We start from the raw sequence: 26147 nt of genomic DNA on the forward strand, positions 1-26147 counted from the left end.
GAGAGGTACATGATGACACCTTTTACTCTGAAGAACAGACAAGAGAAAGAAAGACAAGCAAGTCCAGATGGTATTTTCTCAGCTTCTCAGAGACTTCTCTGGCTGGGATCAGGAAAGGGTTTGTCCTCTGCTTCTCCAAGCGGCAATCAGCCAGCGATGCACAGATCCCAGGGGCTCGGGAAAAACCCTGCTACACCCCAATCCCTCTCTGGGAGTAAGCAACAACATCTGCAAGCAAGATCCGCACAGGAAGTGCAGGTCCTTCCAGCTGCCCGGGAATCCCAGGCGGTCTGAACTCTTCCTGGAAACCTTTCTTCACCCCTTCTCTTGCGAAATCTCGCGGGCCCTCCCTCTTTTTCTCTTGCCTTCTTAAACCAGGCAAAGCCTGCCTGCAGCCGCGTTTCCTGGCTGGAAACCCCGCGAAGCTTTTCTCTGCGGGCCTGGCTGGGGAGCATCGCGACTGCAGCGCGGAGACTCAGCCCGGAGGCGCCTCTTCCTTCCGCAGGTGGGTCACCTGGCTGGATGTGGCCCCCTGCCTTTCCTAGGTGGCCCGGTCCCACTGCCCACCCGGAGCCCCTGTTTCCAGGACCTCACTCTGCAGCCCGCTTGCACAGTGGAGAAAGTGTTTGGAAACACCGGCGCCCTGGCACCCCTCCAGCCCAGGCAGCCCAGGCCGCGCGGAGGTCGGTTAGGTAATTCAGCAAACTTCCAGCTTTCGGAAGTTGTGCATGGCTCACCATTTCACTGTCCCAGGGTGCAGAGAAACACCAAGAAGGAAGAGAGGGGGGTTGGATTCCGTTTTCGATCTTAGTTCTGCACGGGTGCAAATCTGTGGCGCCCTTCAAAGGCAGCCTGGTTAAAAAAATGTGAATTTGACAATCTCAAAGTCCAGATGTGAGTCTGTTGCTTCAACTAGAGCTGAAGTTTGCCCTGAGACCTGGAACTTCTTTCTTCCTTTATCTTGATTTAAATTCACTGAGCACTATAGCAATTGCTTCTATAAAGGGGAAAAAAATTTTTTTAATGTTACTTTCTGCGAAGAGAAAATAAAGTCTTGATTCTTTGTCCGGAGACAGGTGGATGATAAGATCATTTTAGTTTAGGTGGTGTTTTTGTTTTTTGTTTTGCTCTGAGTGGTAACTTGAGCATTTTCTTTCAAAGATAAGTGTGTCCAGGGCAGCTAATTGTTTGGAGCAAGGGGAATGGGATGGAAAATTTTATTTCTAGTTACAACTAGAAGCTCAATATCCCAGCCTCAATGTCCATGGATGTAAAATTAAAGGCTTTTGGTCCGGATGACCCAGAATCAGCTTTAGTAAGATGAAAAGCCATGTAATTTAGAATATTGCAGATTTAAAATACATTGAAAGTCTTGTTAAATGGTAACGGTAAAACGGTGTAATTGTTTTTCATAATAATGCAGGTTTCATTTTTATAAGACAACTAGCCCAGCTGTTGGAAGGAGTGTCTCTTCCCACATGAACGTTTTAAAGTTCTACCACATTTATCATTTTGCGAATGCACTGGGTTTTCGAGAACCATTCTTCAGCCTCACTGTGTGAAAATGTCCTATTCTCTATAAATGGCAGTCATATAAATGTCACTCACATGAAGGAATATTTTTTTTCTGATACAGGAGGTGTAATTTTATAAAATGGCACATTTATTTGAGGCTGTAACTTTTTTGAGATATGGCCTTTTGCAAGGCCCTGAGTTTTTCAGAATGCTGTGATTTAGCACGGTATGAAATTTTACCTGCATGTATTCTACCTGCATGGCAAATGCTGCCAGCCCAGAAAACAAGATGAAGCACTCTCTATTATCAGGCTTCAAGGTTGTAAAGTAAATGGTACATGTGCACAGAGAAATTGGGTCATAGCACTTTTTCCATTTGGAAACATTTATGATTTTTCCTGAAGTTCAAATACCAACTGGAGGCTCAGAAAGCAGCATATACAAGGCCTGACCTCTAACTTGAGAGTGATTTCTAGACATCTGACTTGCTTGACTTGCTAACTGTTGTTTAGAGGGCACCAAATAGATTTTTGTAAACCGATAAGTAAGTTGAAAAACCTTAAGCCTTGTACTACATTGTATGCAACTTGAGAGAAATAGGTTCATCTGTCATAGAGTTTTGAAGTTGAAAAACTCTTGATGAATTTCTTAAAGGACAACTTTTTCTCTTAAAGGAGCACCCTAAGTCATCCTATATGATCAATATCATTATTTACAAGATATAGGTTCTACTTTCAAAATCTAGATGATGTGTAATTATTGAAATTCACTTCAGTGTTTTATGACTTCTAACATCTAGTTCTCTTTATAACTTTTTATCAGCTCTTATGTAAAAGTCATTGCATTGGAAAAAAATCCTCAGAAACTGGATAAACATCTAGTAAACCAACCCATACACACACAATTAAAAATAAAACAGCAACAGTATGACGGTGCTTCAAAACTGGAAGAGGTACCTGGTGGCTAGTTGTCTCTGTGTTGTCCTCTGAGAAGGTTATTTGTTAAGCATCTATAGCTATATCTACTCATAATTGTGCATAATGATTTTTTTCTGGATGGGCTGTGCGATAGTTTTTAAGTATAATCTAATAACAAAATTACAGAGGCAGAGCAACTGAAGTTACCTATCTGAGTCTGTTTTTCACATAGCCACAAAGAATGATTCCTTAATGATTCCTGCAATTCTACATGATATGTTAAACTTCTATATGTTATAACTTACTCACATTTTGTCAAAAACTTTGAAGTAATTTCCAGAATATTTGAATTAAAACATCGGTTTTTAGTTCAAAAGAAACTGAGTAAAATAACTGAGTAAATAACAAGAATAGTTTAAAATATTGTCTAATAAGGAAATATTGTTGTCGTATACACATGAACAATTTGTCCTTCCAAATTTTATTAAGGAATAAAGGAAGGAGAATGCTCACACTGTTTGAAGATCATTTCAGAACTCTCACTGAGAAAAGAATGCAGTAGTCTACTAAAATATTGCCACTAAAATTAAGTAGGCAAGACATTGATATCTTAATCTAATTTCTCCATAATATTCCAATAGTTTAGTCAGCCATGTGTGAAGTGATCTTATCATGTTATACATTTCCACTCACATATTGCTGAAAGTTATTTTGAAAGATTGGATTCTTTTTAATGCAGATTATAATATCAGAATAAAAGGTTTACTTTTCAGCTGGGTGCTGGTGATTCTCATATAATGCTAGCTACTCAGGAGGCAACATCTGAGGATCATGGCTCAAAGCCAACCTAGGTGAAAAATGTCCATGAGACTCTTACGTATTTAACACCAAAATGCCAAAAATGAAAGTGTGACCCAACTGGTAGAGTCTTGAGCACAAAAACTTAGGGACAGCACCCAGGAACTGAGTTCATACCCCATGATGGGGACACACACACACACACCACACACACACACCACACACACACACACAACACACACATACATAACACACACACACATAACACACACACACACACACACACACACATACACACACACTGAGTTCACTTCCTATTTTAAAAGGAAAGAAACTATGCTCAAAGAGTAATTTTGAAGTTAGAAACTACTATGCTGAATAAAAAGAAAGCTAAGAGGCAATAATATAACTTGTAGAAAAATTATTTGTATAATACCAAGTAGTCATTTTGGCATCAGCACCTAATATTAAAGGAAAAGTAATTCATCCAGAACAAAGCTGGAGTTCCCAGCAGGCCTTTAGTGTGAAATGGCACTACTAGCATCGTGGATTATGGCAATAGGAAGGGGCAAATAATGTTTCCACATTTATGAGGAAGCTCACCATAATGTGAAATCTTATGAAATATGCAATGTATTATGTATTACATTGTACATAATGTATTATGTCTTACATAATATATGTACATAAAAAGGTAATGCAAAATTACATTGTTACAGTGTAGAAACTGAGTTTTAACTTTGAACCTAAATTAACTAGTGCCTGAAAAAACCCTGTAGAGATCTTGGTAAACTTCCTTGTCCTTTTTCCTAACAGATTAGTATCCCTCCTCTTGGCTTCCAGCCTCTCTGCACGCTCCTCTACTCTGGCCCTCATACAGTGCACTATAGTAGTTATTCTGAGACCAAAACTTCTTGAAGTCAGGGAGATAGTGATTTATCATGCTTTCCTATAGTGCCTATCACAGTCATTCACTAAATCTTGGCTGGAAACAGGAAATCTTGGCAAGTCATTATTGATAACTCTGGGTTTTGTTTTTAGGAAGATGCTAACAAATATTATGGACTATGATGGACTTAGTAGATAAGAATAGATAAGTATGGATGTTACCTGTCCTGTATTAGCTCACAGAGTCAAAGTATAATAGCGAAGTCTGGATTTTAACTACATGCCATTTGGGGAGGGGAGGATGTTTTGTACTATTTAGTAATATAAACCATTTGATTACCATAATTTTTTTCAAAGCAGAAGAAAGTAGAAATTTTCTGATTCCTTTCAGCCACTCTAATTTTAGTAACCCTATTATATTGTTATACTGGATGGATTTTCATAATAAATTTACAAATATTAAACTCTGGATACTAATTCATTTTTTTAAATGGCATAATACGATTAAAGCATTTAACCAAGGTAGTGAAAATTGGAATACCAAATGTTTTAAGACTTTAGAACTTCAGTCAAACATTCTAGTCCTTATTTAATGCCTGAAAGCCTAGCATAAAATATAAAAATTACTCAACTATTCAAAAGAACTTGATTATGTCAAAGTATTCTCATATGTGTATTCACACACACAAACACATACACACATTTTTCTGGTCATTCGTCTCCAGCCCCGAAGTACAAAGGTGATTTTTTTTAATATAGTTAGTTTCCTGACATCTACTGTGTTTCTGATCATTCTTCTCCAGCCCCAAAGTACAAAGGTGATTTTTTTAAATATAGTTAGTTTCCTGACATCTATGTAGGGAGAATGTGAGGAGGTTAAGGAAAATGAAATGAGGTTGGAAAATGGTTCACTGCAGTTAATAATAAAAGTGTGCCAGTTGCACACTTTTTTTTACCCTATTTTGGGTCATGTCTAAGAAACTATAAAGTATTTGTTTGGGGATGAGGGTACACAAACAGCTCCCTGAATCTATTTCCCTGAGGGAAACAAGACTCTAATGGAAATAGATTTACAGTCAAAACTGTGTTGCCTATGAATATGAGGTAGATAGGAAGTGGACTCTTTATGGGTAGGAGAAAACACATTGGCTTGTTTTGATAAAGACCTGGGAGCCTTTGAAAAAAGAGGCTCCTAAAGAAAGAAATTCAGACCCAATGTGTAGTCAGGATGAAAGCAGTGGTGCCATCTTGTCAGCCCAGTTATTTTCATGAGCACATGCCACAGCTATAGGGCGCAGTGTATCAGAGGTAGGGAAAGACCAAGAAGTACTTTCAAAAAAGAGGCAAGAGGCAGGCGCCGGTGGCTCACATCTGTAATCCTAGCTACTCAGGAAGCTGAGATCTGAGGATCACGGTTCAAAGCCAGCCCGGGCACAAAAGTCCGTGAGTCTCTTATCTCCAATAAACCACTCACAAAACCGGAAGTGGCAAAAGGATCTGAAATTAAAATCCTGGGAATTAAAAACAGAGGTTATTTCTTGTAAATATTTTGCTGTCAAGCTCGTATATCAGAGTATGACAAAAGGAAGGAGAAATGAGTTGAACAAGCACTTTTCTCTGTAGGGTAGAAAATGGAGCAAGTGCAAGGCCAGATTGTGCTCAGCAGTTCCATCTGATCTACCGCAGTAAGCATTAGAGGCATTGGGCAGTGGGAGTCCTTTCCTCAAAAATGCCAAATTAGAAAAGGAGGAAAAAATGATAGGGAAAAGAAGAAAGGCTGAACAACTCCCAAGAACTTTCTAAAAATGGAGTTCCCCTGTCAAATGGGTGGGCTGGTAGGGAGGGGATGACATCAATCTCACATCAAAACTATCCTGTCCCCAAATTGAGTTAGTAGTGTTCAATATTTAAATAATTCCTAGAGGAAGGATTGTAAAGATGCATAACTATTTATAGGAAATTCTTATGTGGACAAAGTTGATTGAAGACTATAATTATCAGATCACTTTCTAAATGTCTACCACTCCAGTAACATAGAAAGAAAAACCCCTAAATGACACTAAATACTAAGTCAATTATTGCATGTCATCAAATTAGGCAAATATTCACATTGTGTGTATAAGCAACATACCGCCAAATCAATTAAATAAGACTTTGGGTCCTTGGTGAACTACAATTTTGTAAATTGCTCCTAATTTTTTAATGTAAAGAGATAGCAAAATGAAGGACCATAAGCACCCTGACCTTGTCCTCCTGAGATGCAGGCTTTAATCAAAGGAGCCAACCATCCTAGACAGAAGCTAATGAAATGCCAGGGTGAATCAGGAAATCATTACTGAATGAGGACCCTCCAGTCTCAGTCAGGAAATCAAAAAGATATCTTAATTTATCCTGACAGATACTACTGAGATGTAAAGAGTGGATATGATGAGGGGAACATGACATATCAGTGAGATTTTTAGTTCAACTAGGAAGTATCAACAAAGAACTTAAATTATAAATCACTTGTAAAATTCAATTGAAATAGATAATAGACCTTCATTATCTTGCTGGCCTCATAATTCACAGGGTGGCCTGTGAATCACTCAATAGCTCATTTACAACTAGTTGTTAGCAATTCATGTGGAAGTACCCATCTCCACCGAACATCAGTGATACCCTGTGGCCTGATCAGACTGAAGAAGTTGACTCTATTTTAATATTAGTTTATTGGCTCACACAAACATTGCTTATCAGTAAATTAAGTTTTGTGAGCTAAGTAACATTTTCTCACAAAATAATTTAAGTAATAATAGATTTCTGCTAGTCTATGGCTACTTTGATCGTTTAAAAGTTACCAGAATTTATTGTGAAAATCATGACTTAGCTTACTACGTAGTTTTCCCTTAAACTGACAGGGTAGTAAGACATAATATGTAGCTGTGAGATGTACACACATCTGTACCTCTAGCTCAAGTTCTTCTCTCTCATTTGAGAGAGAGAAAATAAATGAGTTCTTTTATTAACAAATACAAGTTTGGCATAATTAGAATCAAATTTTCCAGTTAAGTTATATTCTAAATTCAGAATGAATTATTTTGGTTGTCTTTGGTACTCAAACATGGACACTACTGCACAAGTTTGCAGTTCCTCTTCAGCCAAACTTGTCCATGTGCCACACTCTCCTATTACTTCATTATAAAGACCTACAAATACATAAAAGCATCGAGCAATCAGCTGTTTCATTTGGCTTACTAGGAAATTTTTGCAATGTCAGAAATAGCAGTTTTTTGAGATAAGGTCTTTCTAGGTAACCTAGGCTAACCTAGATCTTGTTAAAATTAACCTGTATTAAACTGAGTGTTTTGGGTAAGGATAGAATTTACCACCACAGCTAATTAATGCATACACCCTAGCTTTAACTTTCTCCTTCACCTAGAAAGATCCTTACCTTAAAGCCCTCCACAATCCCTAGGTATCAGCTTGATTCAATTTACCAGAAAATTCACAATGCCCAGTCAAACTTGAACTTTATGTTAAAAGTGTTTTAATGTAAATGTGTCCTAAACATTACAAGGGCTAGACTTGTATTCAAAGCTATTGGATAGTTGACAACAATTTAAACTTAATAGGGTACCATATGTTTGAATTATTAAATCTGGCAACCCTTCACTTGACTGGCACCTCTTTTTTAGAGAGACATCTACTGACCAGCTCTCAAAATGAGACAGTCCCTCTCCTAACTGAATTTTTATTCTGTAACCCTGTTCTGTCTTCTTTAGAATACTTACTCTGAAATCTGAAATCATATTTATCTGAAATTGCCTTATTTATTATTTATGTAGACATTGTCTAACTTTCTTACAATAATGCACACACAACAGGTTTTGAAGCATACAAATTCAGAATTCTGTCAATTTTCTTTTGGGAGGGGAGAGGGGGTGATCATGGAGTTTGACCTAAGGGCCTAAGTGCTGTCCCTGAGCTTTTACACTCAAGGCTAGCACTCTACCACTTTGATCCACAGTGTTCCTTGTAGTTTTCTGGTGATTAATTGGAGATGCTAGTCTCCCAGACTTTCTTGCCCAGGCTGGTTTTGAATCCAGAGATAGATAGATACATACATACATACATACATACATGCATGCATACATACATACATACATACATAGACAGACAGATAGATAGATTGACAGATCTAGATATCCTTTTCTTTTCCCATTGCCTGTAGTTCTCAGATATGTTTTCTCTTTACAATCCCTGAAGTTTATTTTGATTTTTAGGTTCAGATGCCTGAGCTCTACCTCAGATCAATAGATTCAGACTCAAAGCTGGCTCCCCGGAGTTTTAGCTGTTCTTTAGCTGATAGTAATATATGGCCAGAGAGGAAAACCAATGGAGCCAGCTATTAAAAGGAGCTAATAGCAACAACAAAACCCTGATAAAAGATTTACCACCACTGTCCTCAATCTGGACTACACATTAGAATCACCCAGGGGAGCTTTTGAGAAACACACACACACACACACACACACACATCAAACTCTATCCTAGACCCATTCAGGGTAGGCACTACAAGGTTTTCTGAATAAACTCACTGCCTTATTATCATGTACATCAGGACTAAGAACCACTGGCTTCTTAAAGAACCCATTGAAAAGTTTTCATATTTTTCACAAAGCTTAATGATTCTAGAAAGTTTTGAAATAAGGAAAGTTATGCTGGGAATATAGATGTCTATCTGCTTGTACACTACATGTCTCTTCTCCTTCTATACCCTCCCAGCTAAATTCTATCCATGTGTTTGTCTTTGCCTTCTTATCTCCTGTTGGATCCCAGCAAAAGAAATGTATACTAATGATAGTTTTGTCTTTCAAGTTGCTTTTTATTACTTCCAAACCTCTTTTATAAGGAACATTTTATTTACATTTTCACTTTGTATAAATATGTCAAAGTCAAATAAGCTAAAAAAGTTTAAGACTCCTTTGGATGTGTACAAATAACTAAGGTAGAGTCTTTACCTAAAAGAAAGTATGGATTTTCTAGAATTAAGAGGAATTCATAGAAGCTACTTTCTCCCTTCAGGGTTCTCCACATCAGAGAAAGATTTCTTTATATTCCCACAAACATTGTATTTTATATAAATTATATATAATAAATATATAATATAGGAAATAGATATTTTCCCCTTTATTTTGTAAAATTTGAAGGAAACAAATGGCCTGTTTGCTGAGTGCAAGGCAGTATAATGACCACCTTTTGAAAGAGTTGTGATTGGGTTATAGATTCATCCTCTTACCAAAAGAACTGGGGAACAGAGTCTACTCCAAGGTATAAGAAGGTACAGTGCCATTTGGTCTCACGATGATGATACACAAAAAATTTCAAAATTGAATCATTAACTTATCTTCTAATGGAATCCTATCCATAGATATCCATATACTACTGTTATACGTTGGTGTGTGTCTGGGTTTTTTTTTTTTGCTTTTTGTTGTTTTATTTTTGTCAGTTGTGTGGCTTGAACTCTTGGCCTGGGCACTGTTCCTCAGCTCTTCAGTTCAAGGTGAGCACTCTATCATTTGAGCCACAGTACCACTTCCAGTTTGCTGGTGGTTAATTGGAGATAAGAGTCTCATGGACTTTCCCACCTGGGCTGGCTTCAAATTGTGATCTTCAGATTTCAACCTCCTGAGTAGCTAGGATGACAGGCGTGAGCCACCGGCACCTACCTTGTGTTAATGTTTTTTAACAAGCTGTATTTATCACCTAAAAATATAATTTGTGTTGTATTTTTGGAATATTTTAAAGTATTTATTTTTGTAAGTATCAGCACTTGAATAATGTATAAATATGTAAGATTATTCTAGGATTTATATGGAAAGAAAAATGAACTAGAATAGCTAAAATAGTTTTGAAAAAGAAGGTAAGAAGCAGAACTACACTACTTAACTTGAAGGCATTATAAAGCTACAACCATGGACGCTTTCTGGCAAGAGGGGACAGTGCACAGATCTATAAAGCAGAACAGACAACCGTAAATTGGCCCACATCTACATGACAATTGACCTTTTAGACAAAGATTTAAAAAGCCATTCAATAAATAAGAAAAGTATTTCTACTAATTGATAAGCTAAAAGTACTTATAAGCAAATAACGGAAACTTGAACCAAGCTCTCCATTTCATAAAAATTTCAAAATAGATTATGGGTTTAACTTTAAAAAATTAAACTTGTAAAAAAGAAAAGAAAAAGAATTATTTTGAATTTAGGCTTTTATCGAGTTTTGTAGATCAAAATCTTAACCCATGGGCAAAAAAAAAAAAAGAAGAAATTGGACATCATCAAATTTAAGAACTTTTCAAAGCCATGATAAAAAAAACTATACGCTGGAAGAAGAGACTATATTCACAAATCACAGATCTGACAAGTGAGTTATAGATGAGACATATAAGAAATAACCTACAGTCAACAGTATATATATATATGAAGATGATAATTGAGAACTTAAGAAAATATTCAACATCTTTAGTCACTTGGGAAACGCAAATCAAAACCACAACGAGCAGGAAGGTATGGTGGTGAACACTTGTAATCCTGGCACTCAGATGGGAAGGGAGAACCACAAGTTCAGGTCAACCTGAGCTACAAAGAGACATCCTCACTCCCAAAAAAGAAGAAATGTCAGAGTAGCTAAAATTAAAAATACTAAGAACAGAAGCCATCGCTCAAATGATAGAGTATCAGCCTAGAAACATAAGGCCCTGAGTTCAAACCACCATATTACCAGAAAAAATATATATACTAGCACTCATAAATGCCTCATAGGAATGTAAAATAGTTCAGCCACTCAAAAATGCCACGGCTACTTCATGTACAGTTAAATATACATGACCCAGAAATTGTACTGTTGTGCCTTTGTCCCAAACAAATGGAAATTTGTTTTCACACAAAAACATGTTTATAAATGTTGACAACAAAAATTTTATTTCCAGTGATCTAAGGTAGAAACAACTAAAATAAAATGTTCTACATGAGATACAGACCTACACAAGACAACAGAAAATTCAACAGTAGGGTATATGTTTGGCTTGTGGGAAACCATGGGTTCAATCTCCAACATCAAAAGCAAAAAACAGGGGCTAGGAAGGTGGCTCAGTGTAGCATGCTTGCCTTGCATGTACAAGGTCCTGGGTTCGATTCCTCAGCACCACATAAGCAGGAAAAGCCAGAAGTGGTGCCATGGCTCAAGTGGTAGAGCGCTATCCTTGTGCTGAAGAGCTGAGGGACAGCACCCGGGCCCAGAGTTCAGGCCCTACAACTGACAAAAAAAAGTAAAAAACAAACAAAAAGTAGTACATCTGTTTCTTTAGATAGCACTGTACAACAACGAACACACATATAGCAACAACAACAAAGTAGATGAATCTCAAGACCACCATGTTGAATAAAGAAAATGCAACATCAAAAATTTCACACATAGTATGATTTCATTTTGAAATTCTCAAAATGACAAAATTACAGAGTATAGGTTTATGGTTTTCAGGGGCTAGGGTTAGGAGAGGAGGATGAACAAGATGTAAAAGAGTGCCATGAAAGAACCTCTCGGGGTTGAAATCATCTGTAGCATAATTACAATATGAGTTTGCAAATCTCTAGTTAGATCAAATGACATGGAAATAAGCATGTGCAGTGTACCATTGTCACTGTTCTAGCAATGTCAGAAGCGATGTTGGTTCATAGGATATTGTGCTAGAATAGTGTAACTATTGCCGTTGGAGAAAAGGTGAAGAGTGAACAGAACTCTTTTATACTGTCTGTACTATCTATAATTATTTCAATTTAAGAGTTTGTTTTTTAACAAATCCTGACTTACTAACAGCATTTAATTACTGAATTTTTAAAATCCTGTTTCAACATTTCCATGTTTTTAATAAACTGAAATCCTCAAAAGTTGGAAATGGTTTCAGCCAGTCTAGTCTCCAAAATGTAAGTGATAACATGCCAGGCATGCTAATACACACACATTTCTCAGTGACAGCTGCCTTCATGACCTTCAAACTCATCTTTGCTACCTTTGTATTTGCTTCACTGAATGCTAATCCTTAATCTATATAAACATTCCCATGGGATCACTTTACATAGCTTGGCTGTTTTGTGAATAGACTTCTGTGGGAGATATGTCCATAAGAGATAAACCAGTCCTGGTGAGTTTTTAAGCCAAGAGACACTGGTTGTTTATCCTCTGACATAATAGAGGTTTACACAGTATTCATGGACTGAAAGAAGGAGAGCACTGTTATATTTTAACTATTTAACTCATTTTTCCCTTAAGTCTTCTGATTATCCTTTCTACTTCTTATTATCCCTTGTCTTTAAACAAGTAACCTACTCCCCTCATAAATTGCTATTTCTACATAGCTTTCTGAGTTATAGCTATATTCACAGCCCTCTTTGTAGAGCACTTATTCTTTAATGCACCTGCAACCAGATCTCCCTTGTGTTTGAGAATATGCATATATTCCATATCTGTGAACTCCTATTATTAGAATATTTTTTCCAGGAGTTCAGAATCAAATTCCTCCAAAAATTACTAGTTTAGTTTTTTTGCATGTTATTTATTTTACCATTCCAATTATGGTAACTTCAAGTTTGGTAATATTTTCCATTAAAACTATTATTTCATTATCTTGTAAGTAGGGCCTTGACACAGGCCTAGATGCCAATAAAAAATTATTAGGTAAATGATTCAAGGGAACCAGGAGTGGGGACCAAAAGCATGACCAAAGAAAGACAGTACAAGAGGAAGTTCAGTTGGCCCCAACTACAGATGACTTCTCTGTTTTATGGGAGCTATATGATGATTCTTAAGAAATGTGTCAGAACTGGGTACCAGTAGAAAGAAAAGGCTTATCCATCAGGTTCTGCTCCCATTTGATTATGGTGGCCCCAAGAGTTGTACATGTCTCTGTGCTGACCAGGCACAGGTCACAGAGAAGCACAAAGACAAAAGTATCAAGACGTATAAGACTTAGAATCCAAATTTGAGTTTCTGTCAGGCAATGGAAGCCGAGCAGAGCTTAGTTACAAAGCTCTTGTATCTTTCATTTTCTAGAGCTGGGAGGATTTAAAGCAAAATTCCTAACATGACAAAATATCAACCTTAGAGTTTCGATATATTGCATGAAAACTAACTACCCAATGATGATAAAATATCACTGGTTGACTTAATAGAAATACAAAAATTTCTATTAAGAAATTAAGTCAACTAGTGATTTTTTTTATATCTTTTTACTCTTTTTGCATCATAACTTTGCTCCTTGATGTCTCTGAAGTTTTGAAAGTTAAAAAAAATACTAATAGTTGAGGTAACATACTAAGAATATTATATTGGACTGCCAAATAACATTTTTTTAATTTAATTTTATTTTATTTGTGAACATACTGTATAGAGGGGTTACAATTACATGGGCAGGATAATGCGTACATTTCTTACCAAGCATTGCAGCCTCCTCGTTTGGTTTACCCTTCACATCCCTTCCCAGCCTCCCCCCCCCCCCCAAACCCAAACCCTCCCCCTCCCCCCCCTCCCCCCCCCCGCACCAACATTGTAAAGCTCATCCAAATAACATTTTTAAAAAGAAATAATAAAATAAAATATGAAAAAATTCTAAATAAGAGAAACTCACACGATCTGTGTTTATAAATTCATATGCTGTAAAGCTGTTTCCATATAGGTTTTGATTTATAAGAATTAGTCAAGAAAATGTGGTATATATACACAATGGAATTCTATGCCTCCATCAGAAAGAATGACATTGCCCCATTTGTTAGGAAATGGAAAAACTTGGAAAAATTATATTAAGTGAAGTAAGCCAGGCCCAAAGAAACATAGGTCCCATGGTTTCCCTTATTTGTAATATCTAGTATATGTATGAGTCAAGCGGAAAAGGTCAGATAATGTGATGTCAGGAAAATGAACCGTTAGATGTGTATTTTAATGTTTTTTTCTTTCATGCATGTGTTTCTAACGCATTTATAAGATTATCTCTTTGTTGCTTTGTATGTCCCTCCCCCACAGTATAACCCCTGCTTTCACTATATTTGATGTCAGTATAACTTGTGGAGGAGATGGGGAAAAACCAGTTGTTTAAGGATACAGGTGGACCTGTTGCAACAATGAGAAGTACAAGTTGTCATGTCCAAAATGAGCTTTACAACGTCGGTGCAGGGGCGGGGGTGGAAGGGGGGGGAAGGAGAAGGATTGGGATTGGGGGGGGAGGGGGGAGGCTGGGAAGGGATGTGAAGGGTAAACAAAGGAGGAGGCTGCAATGCTTGGTAAGAAATGTACGCATTATCCTGCCCATGTAATTGTAACTCCTCTGTACAGTATGTTCACAAATAAAATAAAATAAAAGAATTAGTCAAAGTAAGAGCTTCCTAGAAATCATTAAACTCTAGTGATCATTTTGCATATTGACAATAATTACAGTTATGTAAGTATAATTAGACCTTAATTGGAAGGCTTTACATTCAAGTTACTTTAATCCAGTAATAATGGGTTATATGACTTAGGTACTACAATACAATTACTTAGGAAATACTGTACAACTACTTGGGTAGTTATTGGATTAAATAATGTATTAAAGACAGTCCATTTATTGAACATTTATCATATCTCAAGAAATGTTTTGAGATACATAAATTCATCTATTCCTCAACATCTCTCAAAAACATACTATCTTTTAAAAAAAAATAGCAAGGATTAGAGAGAAATGGAGAAGGAAGAGAAGCATTTCCTGCCCCCCAATCCATAAAGAAAATGAGAGGTAAAAACCTCATGTCTTACCGTGATGAAATCAGGTCCCAAAGTGTCTTGAGTAACTTGCCAAGGAAGCATTACCAGTAAGAGAGAACCAAAATAGTGCCTTGAAGTGGATGTCTTCATTTGATAAAAAGAAGAAGAAAAGAAAAGTGAGAATGGAATTAGTGAAGTAGCTAAATAGTGAAAATAGTCTAGGACCACTCTATTTGCAACATGACTCCAATGATAATGTTTCAATAATTAAATAATTTCTCTCATTGTAGGACATTGGAAACTTCAACAAGTCTACATTTTGCTTCAAAATGTTCATTTCGTGTAAGGGAGAGGAGAAAAAAGTAATTATATCAGGATAAAATAATGGAAGACAACATGAGATGAGTAGCCTCTTTGTCTTGTGACACATTAGCCAGTTCTACAAAATAAAATAATAAAGGCATCAGCCAGCAGTTTGAGGGGTTTTTGTTGTTATTTTTATATATAATCAGTTGTAAACTGATTAGCAACTAGCCAATCCAAGTAATTTAAAGTACTAAACTAGTTTGCATTATTAATGGAAGCTAAGAACCTCTTGTGGGAACAGCTGGTTCCATATCAAGAGCCATGATCATCTGCGGATGTTTTCTTATGTGGGTGTTACTTCTACTCACCTACAAATCCTGAATGGCCTGCTTGTCATAAGTTTCTTTCATAAATTAAAATCAAAGGGACAGATTTCTGAAAATCTGGTTTTAAAAAAAGCCAAGTAAATACATGCTCTATGATCTGCATGGAATCTACAATGTCAAGATTGAATAGTGATTATATTTGGCTCGAAAATTCTCTATCAAATTCAGTGACTTTTACTTTTCACCCATTTGAATGAAAGAACAAATGTCTTTCCAACATCCAACCCTACTTCTTTCCTTCTCTCTTTCCTCTGGGTTATTCTTTAATCATTCCACTTTCTCTTTATCTCCTCTATGCCTGGAGCACAGTCTACTTGCCAAGGAAGCATTACCAGTAAGAGAGAACCAAAATAGTGCCTTGAAGTGGATGTCTTCATTTGAAGACACTTGCTCAACAAGTACTTATCAGAAAGTGGTGGATTTCTCTTCTAGCACTGAAGATAAATTATTAAAAACCAGAGACTCCCTACACACACACACACACACACACACACACACACACACCTTAACTAAAAGCTTCAACTATATATAGAGAACTTGAAATAAAAATTAGCAATAGTAACCAGGCGCTGGTGGCTCATAGCTATAATCCTAGCTTCTCAGGAGGATCACAGTTCAAAGCCAGCCCAGTTAGGAAAGTCCATTAGACTCTTATCTCCAGTTAACCACTAGCAAGCCGGAAGTGGCACTGTGGCTGAAGTGGTAGAGTGCTTGACTTGAGCTGAAGAGCTCAGGAACAGCACCCAGGCCCATAGTTCAAGTCCCATGACGAACAAAACAAAAAAAATATTAACAATAGTGTATTATATGTATGTATGGAAACCTCTTACATTAGTTTATAGGTGCTAATTAAAAACAAAAAGAACACTTGGAAAATCTTCAAAAAGACAATGCTGAAAGAAAAATTATTTCTTTCAAAAATATAGATTGTAACCATATTATTTATATTGTATCATAAAAACAAGTTGCTTTTCGTATTTAAATTTTATAAAGTTCCAAGAAGGCAATCATTTTTGGAGTATCTAAATTTAGTTCTAATTTTCATTTGTTCTATTTCATATAAGATTCTGAATCTTATCTAATACTTACGTAATAACTTGAAAGTTTTTGATACTTCCTCAAAATAAACCATCAGTTGATATCCTTTTCTCAGTTTCTAACAGATACTTATGGTTTTTTTTTTCTTATTTATATCTATTGAAAAATTGTTGGTTATTTTCTGTTTTTGATTACAATTCTTTTTACTTTCAGAAATTATTTGTTTTATGAGATCATGTTTGATCATATGTGTTCATCTACTCTCTAATGTTTAATGATGTTGGAATAATTTTTCACGGTTGGTTCTATTTCAATTATAATTCTATTTTTTAAAGTTAAATGTATTTTAAAGTTACCTTGTAGTGAAGTTTGAGGAGATTAAAATTTTCTTCCAATTTGTCATTGAATTGTCTGTACTAGATACAGAATTATCTATCTTTTTTTCAATTACCTTGAGATGCCATCTTTATCACATACGTTTAGATATGTTTTTAAATTTTGTACTCCATTTTATTGAACGTTTTCTATACTATTGACAGTACCTCATTGTTTCAGCTTTACAATCTTTTAATATTTATTATGACTGTTTCCATGAATTATTCTGCTTTTTAGAACTGATAGATAATAAGAGAAAACTGACATTGTTGTGAAGCTTAGCTGCCCCATCCAAGAACATGCAATGCATTTTAATTTATATGAATATTCTCTGATTAAGATCGTTCTATCATTTTCTTCCTATCTTTCTTGCTATCTTGCCACATGTTGCTATCTTTTTCCATTTTGCTATAGCTATAGAGTCCTTTCCTCTAGCAAGTCCCCTAAGTGGTTTGATTTTAGAATATATTACAAATACTATTTTCAATTGGGTTCCTAGGAAAGATGTTGAATTTTCTCTATGTTCTATCCTTTTTTACTGCTGCTTTTTTTAGGTCGCTTAGTCTACAATTTTTAAGGTTATATATGTCAATTTTTTCTCTAAAACTTGTTAGCTACCACTTCTAGAAAAAAATACCCAAAGTGGCCAAATTTGACATATTTGACCTGCTTCTGATTTTATTGGAAATGTTTCTAAGAATTCTATTTTAACTGTGAAAATAGGTTAAGATACTTTCTGATGGTTAAGAAATGTCTGTCTGTCTTTCTTTTACTTTGAATGAAGAATAACTGTCAAATTTTAACATATGGCTTCTACGCATACATAAATATGACTATATTGACTATATTGTCTCATACGTGGTTACATTAATAGATTTTTCTAATATTGAATCTGAAGAACTAAGTTTTTTTTTGTAGAACAATCCCTATTTGATTGATGTGGACTTTCTCTTAGAAAGACAATAAGTTCTATTTACCAATGTGTTATTTGGTATTTTTTATCACTAAAAGTAAGTGAATGGCACATAATTCCTCTATTAACACATTCTTCATCTGATTCTGTTCTGAGAACTTTTGAAACCAAATGTTCAATTAATGTAATGTTATTGCAATTAGGTCCACAGTTTTAAATATCCACTAATGTCTTGGTTTTTTATTGCATCTTTTTGTACCACAAAAGTTTTGACCAGTTATATTACTCAGTACAATATACATAGAAACATACATGACCATTTTTATTCCTGCCTAGTTTTGGAGGAAATATACTCAAGGTAATTACAAGGTTAAAACATCAGCTAATTACACTAGTTAATTACACTCTAATTAATTATCTGTTCCTAGATTTTTCTCAATTTTTTTCATGCCCATAGAATTATTAGCTTATGTTTTTAATCGGTGTGTTTCTTTTTCAGTAATGGAGAAAACATATACAAACACCTTTCCTCTCACTATGACTTCTTCTGAAAAGCAAGAGACTATCTGTATTTTTGGAACAGGGGATTTTGGAAGATCACTGGGATACAAAATGCTTCAGTGTGGTTATTCTGTTGTTTTTGGAAGTCGAAACCCTCAGATGTCCAGCCTGCTGCCTAGTGGTGCGGAGGTATTGAGCTATTCTGAAGCAGCTCAAAAGTCTGATGTGGTAATTCTAACAATCCATAGAGAACATTATGGTTTTCTCACAGAACTAACTGAAGTCCTCAAAGAGAAGGTTTTGGTAGATGTCAGCAACAACCTCAAGATTAATCAGTATCCAGAATCTAATGCAGAGTACCTTGCACAGTTGGTGCCAGGAGCCCATGTAGTAAAAGCATTTAACACTATCTCGGCCTGGGCTCTCCAGTCAGGAGCGATGGATGCGAGTCGGCAGGTAAGATTAAGTGAATTTGTACTCAATCTTTAGAAAGGGAATTTTTTTCTGTTGTTTTATTTTTTCATTTTGTTTTGCTATGCTGTGCTTTTTTCTTACACACCATTTCACCATGTAGCCTCGGCTGGTCTTGAATTTGCAGTCTTCTTGCCTGGGCCTCCCCAGAGCTAGGATTATGCCTATGGACCAACAACCCACATGACTCCGTGAACTATCTCGTAGCTGCATTTACCTCAAAGATCCCAAGGCACGGTTCTAAAATAAATTTCCCAATAAATATTTCATGTTCCTAATATTTGCCAAGAATAATTGCCTTGAATTTGACCAAGCATAATACTCAATTCATTTACCAACTATCTCCGTCATCAGTTTTTAGTTCGACAGAATACAAGGTATCAGAATCTGAAGGCCTCTTGCCAGTACTAGAAATAAGACAGCTTGCTGGATGTCTTACCACTTCCATTACCTTGATTAGAAGAAACTGTAAGTGATGTTTGTTCCCACAAATATGAAAGAAAGATTAAACTGCTCAGAGTATAGAGAACCAAATCTTACAGCCATGTGAGATGCTGAAAATCTCCTTCAACTGAAAACCCTAGTACTTAGCTACACAACACTTGAGTGCAAGTTTAAAACATCATCTAGCTAGGTATGTTAATTCCACATCTGTTTTGAGAAACAGCTCACTATTACATGCCATTTTCCTACAGTGCTTACGCATAGATTTTCAATACAATTACTACATAAGGAGAAGTAAATATAGAATTAATTCTTTTTAACCCAGGTTTTTGTCTGTGGAAATGACGGCAAAGCCAAACAAAGAGTGGTGGATATTGTTCGCACTCTTGGACTGACTCCATTGGATCAAGGATCTCTCCTAGCAGCCAATGAAATTGAAAACTACCCCCTGCAACTGTTTCCAATGTGGAGGTTGCCCTTCTATTTGTCTGCTGCACTAGGTCTCTTCTTCTTTTCCTACTGTGTTCTAAGAGATGTAATCTATCCTTACATCAATGAAAAGCAAGATAGTACATTTCGCCTGGCGATTTCCATTCCAAATCGAGTCTTTCCAATAACTGCCCTTATCTTGCTGGCTTTGGTTTACTTCCCTGGTGTTATTGCTGCCATATTGCAACTCTACAGAGGGACAAAATACCGCCGGTTCCCAGCCTGGCTTGACCACTGGATGCTTTGCAGAAAGCAGCTTGGCTTGGTAGCTCTTGGATTTGCCTTCCTGCATGTCATCTACACACTTGTGATTCCTATTCGCTATTATGTTCGATGGAGATTGAGGAACATCACCATTGCCCAGGTAAATCTTTCTCCCTGTCTTCATGAGGAATTCTGGTATATCACATTCTATTTCACAGTCGTGGAAAAATCTCTTTGCTAAACATCTTCATTTTCTAAAGTAAAAAGAATTAGAAACATCAACCCATTGAGACCTCATAGAACTATGAAAAATAAAGGCTATTCCCAGGCTTTTGGGATCCAAAATCTGTCATCTCAAGGCTCATTGAGACACTGTCTGGCATATTTGGGGCTCAGGAACCCTTATGACACATTCTTGAATTCCTATGGGTGGAAGACAGTGGATTTTGTACAATAAGTGAAAACCCATGTGTTTTCAAGCTTCTATTTTTATGCATGCTACTTCCTTTTGGAAGTCAAAATAACTATCTTACAAGTAAAAAGGCTGTTCAAATTCATGCCACAGTAATGTACACAAACTTATGAAAGGGCACTTATAATTCAGCAATATTTAACTAGTGAGAAGCTGTCCTCAATAACTAGAAAACTAAGCAGTTCTGGACAAAATACCAAATATATGCTGTATATAGTCAAAAGTATAAGAATCAGGCTCAAAAAGTCTTAAAGCATCAAAGAGAAGTGCTTTAAGTCAGTTCTAGTTTAGAAATTAATGGCTCTGATGTACCTTACTACTATCTCAAAAGTTGTCCTAATTTGTTGGTGATACTTCTTTGGGCCTCCTTTCATTATTTCCTGGGAATGATTGAGAGTTTGTTGAATAAGTAATATTACAAAGACTATGGTTCCTTTTGACCTGAAGTGTGACAGAGTTTATGCTATAACTATGACATAGTCAGTGCAAATGGCCTAAACTTTATGTATCTGTAAATAATCAACATATAAAACAGAAAAGTCAAAATCTCCTATTATAATTTGAGAACATCAAGGATTATTTTTCTGCCTTGCTCTTGCTAGGTAAAAGCACTCTTCCAGCCTTGTTTTTTGCTAATTATTTTTGAGCTCGAGTGTCTCTTTTTGTAGGCACAATCCACCTATTTTTGGCTTCCCATCATAGCTAGGGTAACAGGTGCATTCTACCACTTCCAAATCTCTCAAACTTTTCTGTCCAGCCAGGCTGTCTGTAATCACGATTCTCCCAACTCAGCCTCCCAAGTAGCATGTATATCAAGTTTTGCTTCAGGACCAAAAGTCATATGGTAAAGAATGTTTAAGTGAATATTTAATTTGTTTTAGATAGTGCAAGGTAAATTAAAACTCTCTGCAGGACTCCTAGAAAATATATACTATAGGCTGGGAAGGTGGCTCAGTGGTAGAGCGCTTGCCTTGCATGCATGAGGCCCTGGGTTCGATTCCTCAGCACCACATAAGCAAAAAGAAAAAAGCCGGAAGTGGCGCTGTGGCTCAAGTGGTAGAGTGCTAGCCTTGAGCTGAAGAGCTGAGGGACAGCGCCCAGGCCCAGAGTTCAAGCCCCACGACTGGACCCCCCCCCAAAAAAAAGAAAAAGAAAATATATACTGTAAAAACTGTACAAATCATAAAACAAAGCTACAGTGCAACCAAACCAGGACCATTTTTTTTTTACAAAAGTAATTCTAATTGTGTTTTTCAACATTTTTTAAATGATGAATGAGAAGTGCCATATAATTTGCTCTGAGCAAATTTCACATGAGAAGTATGTCTTAGTCCCTTAAAAGTGAGGTCAATTTCTAATTTAAAAAACTGTAATTTTTTTTTATAACTTTCCTTAGATCATGGACAAGAAAGAGAATCCATTCAGTGCCTCCTCAGCCTGGCTGAGCGACTCCTATGTGTCTCTGGGAATCCTGGGATTTTTCCTGTTTGTTCTCTTGGGCATCACTTCCTTGCCTTCAGTTAGCAACACAGTCAACTGGAGGGAGTTCCGATTTGTCCAGGTGAGAACTTCATAATTGAAACTTCTTTAGACTGCAAAATGAACATAACGTTACAACCATTCTCATTTTTTTCTCTCCTATCATGCCTATGTTTCATTTTGCTCCATCACTTCTCCAGCTATCTCATTTAAAACTCATATTAATGTTGGACAAGAAAGGTATTCATTACCTTATTCATGTAACTGTAACCCCTCTGTACAGCATCTTTACAATAATATAAAATTTTTAAAAAATCTAAGGTACAAGCTGGCAAGTTCCATGGCAGTTTGGTTTTCAAATGAGGACACCTTGCCAGTATTACTGACTGCTCCCACTGCCGCAGCCCAGGCAATTGAAAAGCACCACTAGTTAGGAAAGTAGGCATGGCAATGGACTAGGTAGAAAGTGAAGAGAAATCTAAAGACAAATTTGTGCCTTCAGAAAGTGAACCAGACAATAGGAACATATTGATAGGAAAAGGCAGATACTGCAATAAAATTTAAAACCATTCAAGTAAGATTTGATAGAATCACTCTAGAGATTCTTGGTCTGTAAGAAGCAAATTGGTTTTTTGTTTTTTGTTTTTTTGTTTTTTGTGTATCAGCCACTCACACACTGCATTCACAGCAATTAATGACTATTCCTGGAGACTAATTGTCCTCAAAGTATGGCCTCAGAACCAGTAGCAGCAGCACAAAGATAAATACATAAAGCACCAAACCACACCTAGACCCACTGAATCAGACACTCTGAAGACGTGGCCCAAAGAGTTACCAGGTCTCTAGATGAGTCAAATGCTTGCTCATTGTGAACCATTGTTAAGACAATAGACCATTAGTAGTGGACATTGGAATGGATTATCAAGTCCTACAATTCCTCCCAGAGATCAGATTACAGCCCAAAGCTTTTCATGATAACACCTTTAGTCAAAGTAAGACAGGAAAAAAACAAAAAACCAAACCCTGAGTTTTCGAATTTGGGCAATAAAAGATGATAGGTAAGAGAGTTTTACCACTGGAGACTAAGGCAAGGGGCATTATTATCATTCTAAGAAAACTTTTCCACTCATCCAAATTAAGGGATAACTACCAACTCATTTGTCACCATCGTTGATTTTTTTTTTAGTCAAAAAAATAGTATCTTGAAGAAAGATTAATACATTTTACTCCCCATGGCAGCATCGTAAATATTATAGGTTTCAAACTTTGTGGTTGTTCACAAATACACTTTATTGGCTTGAAATGTTTCTCAGTTTAAGATATAAGTAATGTTAATGTACCTATTTTTTTCCTTCTTGTTTATAGTCCAAACTGGGTTATTTGACCCTGATCTTATGCACAGCCCATACTCTGGTGTATGGTGGGAAGAGATTCCTGAGCCCTTTAAGTCTGAGATGGGGTCTTCCTTCAGCCTACGTGTTAGCGCTCGTCATCCCTTGCACAGTGCTGGTTACCAAGTTTATACTCATCATGCCATGCATAGATAAGACCCTTACTCGGATCCGCCAAGGCTGGGAGAGAAACTACAAATACTCAAAATCAGCACTGAATGGAAGATCCGACATTTAAAGCAAAGTTGAGCTTTTTCCCTCACCATGCTCTGAGGTGTTAGGAAATGTTGCCTGACGTGGAGAACCTGATGTATTGAGAAGCAACACTTATTTTATTTCAGGTTTGTGATGAATCAGACCAGGTCTGGAGGCATGAAGCCGAGATTGAGATTAGCATAGTGGTTCCACATTAAGAAGTTTCTTGAGTGTCTGAGTGTCGGCAGCATGAACAATGTTAGATCTTACAAACTCCAGAAGAAGAAAAAAAGCGTATCTCCCTTCTATACGTCGAAGGCAGAGATAAGTGAAAGAGAAAACAGTGATGAAGGTTTTGCTATAGGCGTGTGTCTGAAGAAGCAGCCTAAATGAAGCACAAAGAATGTAATTTGTTTCTATCTTTCTTTTCCAAAAATAACAGTGATCATAAATATTGCCATAGTGATTTTATTCTATTTTGTTTGTTAACAGATTTGGTGGTGGTGGTGGTGGTGGTGGTGGTGGTGGTGGTGGGATGTTTCTCTTGCTTGCTTGCTTCTTCTAAAGCTCAAACTCAAACCCAGGGCTTCATGGATGGTAGGCAAACGATCACTGAACTATATCCTCTTCTCATCCTATATTCCCTATGAATCAGACTATTTTATGACACAACAAAATGGTCACCATCCAATCGGAAGCAACCATGCCTTGAGTATACACAAAACTGCAGTTGTAGTAAGTCTTCCTCTACAAAAAGTAGGTAGAGGAAAAATTGAAAAAGAATAGAAATATATTCATTTGGATTTTTTAATGTGTAAACAAAGAAGGGTTAATAGATGCTCTTGCACATAAAAAAACTCACAAGCTAGAATTTTAGTTAAGAAATAAATACTATAGAGTTTCATTATATTATGTCTGGCATCATGAGGATATTATGGTAGATTTAATAAATTATATATTCTGAATATTGCTCAATATTGGCCATTTATGAATTTAATTTCTAGTCTGTTATAATTTTTAAGCAGTCAAATTAGATGAATTATGTGAAGTGTGAATTTGAACAGTGCAGAGATGAGTAAGAACTGTGGGAAATCAGAGACGTGAGAGCAGTAGGTGCAGTATAAGACCCACTTTGTTTTCCAATTCTTGGTGCAATGTAAATGGATTTACCGATTTGCTGTAGGTCCCTTTCCAAGGTGACCTTCAACAGGATTAGCCATCCTAGCACAACCCTGGAGCTAAAAGGAGACTGATGCACAGTCTTCCCACATATCACTGAAATAACTAAAAAGCATTGGATCTGACATTTTTCTGCCTAATCTACAAAGGCCATTTATAGTTTCTTATTTTCTCTCTTTTTTTTTTACTTTTGGTATCACATATTACATATGACATTATACCAAGTGATTAAAATATGTGAGACCATCACCCACAATCCACCTTATTTTTCTATACTACTTTTTGAAAATAGCTATATCTATATACTTCTATTCTATTTAACTTTTCTTTTAGTCTTTATTTATTGAAAGTTTTACACTCTTATACATGATATACATATGTATTTAATGACTGTATAACATTACATCAAATCAGCATTTAACTTCTGCCTTAATTGAACATGTAGGAAATAGCCATTTTTTTACTAAAACAAATATTTCATATAATATCTTTGTACTAATAAATTTTTTATATATGCGATTTACTATGTTCGGTCAACTAATTCTAGAGTGGCCTCATTGATACCATTTTTATTGGATGAGGGTATTTGTTTCATCATAGATTTGAAGTTCTATGATTTTTTTAAAAATAACTGCATAAGCCCACAGAAGATATGGTCCTCTAATGTATCAGCTCAAGCAAGTCTGCAAGAAGCTGGAAGACTTGGAATGCTAAGAGATATGAGATTGGCCCAGGAGCATCAGTGGCGAAGAGAGAAAAATGTCATTGCTTATTCTTGTTATGTGAAACAGCTCGATGTTGCCGAACTGGCTAGAGAGTTGTTTGATTAAAGCTTCTCTACCCTCAAGGCTAGTCTAAAGAAGGCTTTAGGATTAATTACACTTCCTTGTCAGTAATAGCTTGATCCATCACTAAAAAAATAGGAAAAACCACATCTAGATAAAGCACTTGCCTAAAGTAAAAATGAACTCTACTTTGATAATCCACTTTTTAAAAAGCTCTAGTGTTTGGGGCATAACAGCTACATTAACAGACATGACCTTTGTCCCCAAGCCATAGTGGTTGGCCACAGAAAACCAGCATTGTCCAATCCCTCTCAACCTCATCCCTCCATCTGCCCCAAATTCATGAACCCAAATTAACCACCTTAATAAAGCTGATTCCTTCAGCTAACTTAGACAGTGGACACAACGGGTTTACAGCCAATGTGATAGGTGCTTGCATAAACTCCTTTTAACAGATGCAGACTTTTTGACATTAATAAGAGACTGCTTTCCTTGACCGCTGCTCCGTTTCCTGTATCCTGAAAAATTTCTACTAAGTTCATAGACCATTTATTTTTGTATCCTTTCCCCATGTTAAGGAATAACAGCTATGGTAAATGTATACTCATTAAATGTTACTTTTGAAATA

General features: G+C 36.4%; 1 protein-coding gene across 3 annotated transcripts; it reads left to right on the top strand.

Annotated features, from left to right (window-relative positions):
- The first annotated feature begins 385 nt into the window (after window positions 1-385).
- Window positions 386-26147, top strand: Steap4 (STEAP family member 4). Of its 3 annotated transcripts, none has more exons than XM_013026084.1 (5): window positions 386-505; window positions 18409-18866; window positions 19651-20178; window positions 21887-22051; window positions 23335-26147. In XM_013026084.1, the coding sequence occupies exons 2-5, from the start codon at window positions 18411-18413 to the stop codon at window positions 23596-23598; spliced, it is 1413 nt and encodes a 470-aa protein (XP_012881538.1). In that variant the 5' UTR covers window positions 386-505; window positions 18409-18410; the 3' UTR covers window positions 23599-26147. The 3 variants fall into 3 exon arrangements, with proteins under 3 accessions (XP_012881538.1, XP_012881540.1, XP_012881539.1); XM_013026085.1 differs by lacking the exon at window positions 386-505 and adding an exon at window positions 9627-9660; XM_013026086.1 differs by lacking the exon at window positions 19651-20178.

The sequence above is a fragment of the Dipodomys ordii genome, unplaced genomic scaffold (assembly GCF_000151885.1).
Source record: "Dipodomys ordii isolate 6190 unplaced genomic scaffold, Dord_2.0 Scaffold90, whole genome shotgun sequence".
Taxonomy (NCBI): domain Eukaryota; kingdom Metazoa; phylum Chordata; class Mammalia; order Rodentia; family Heteromyidae; genus Dipodomys; species Dipodomys ordii.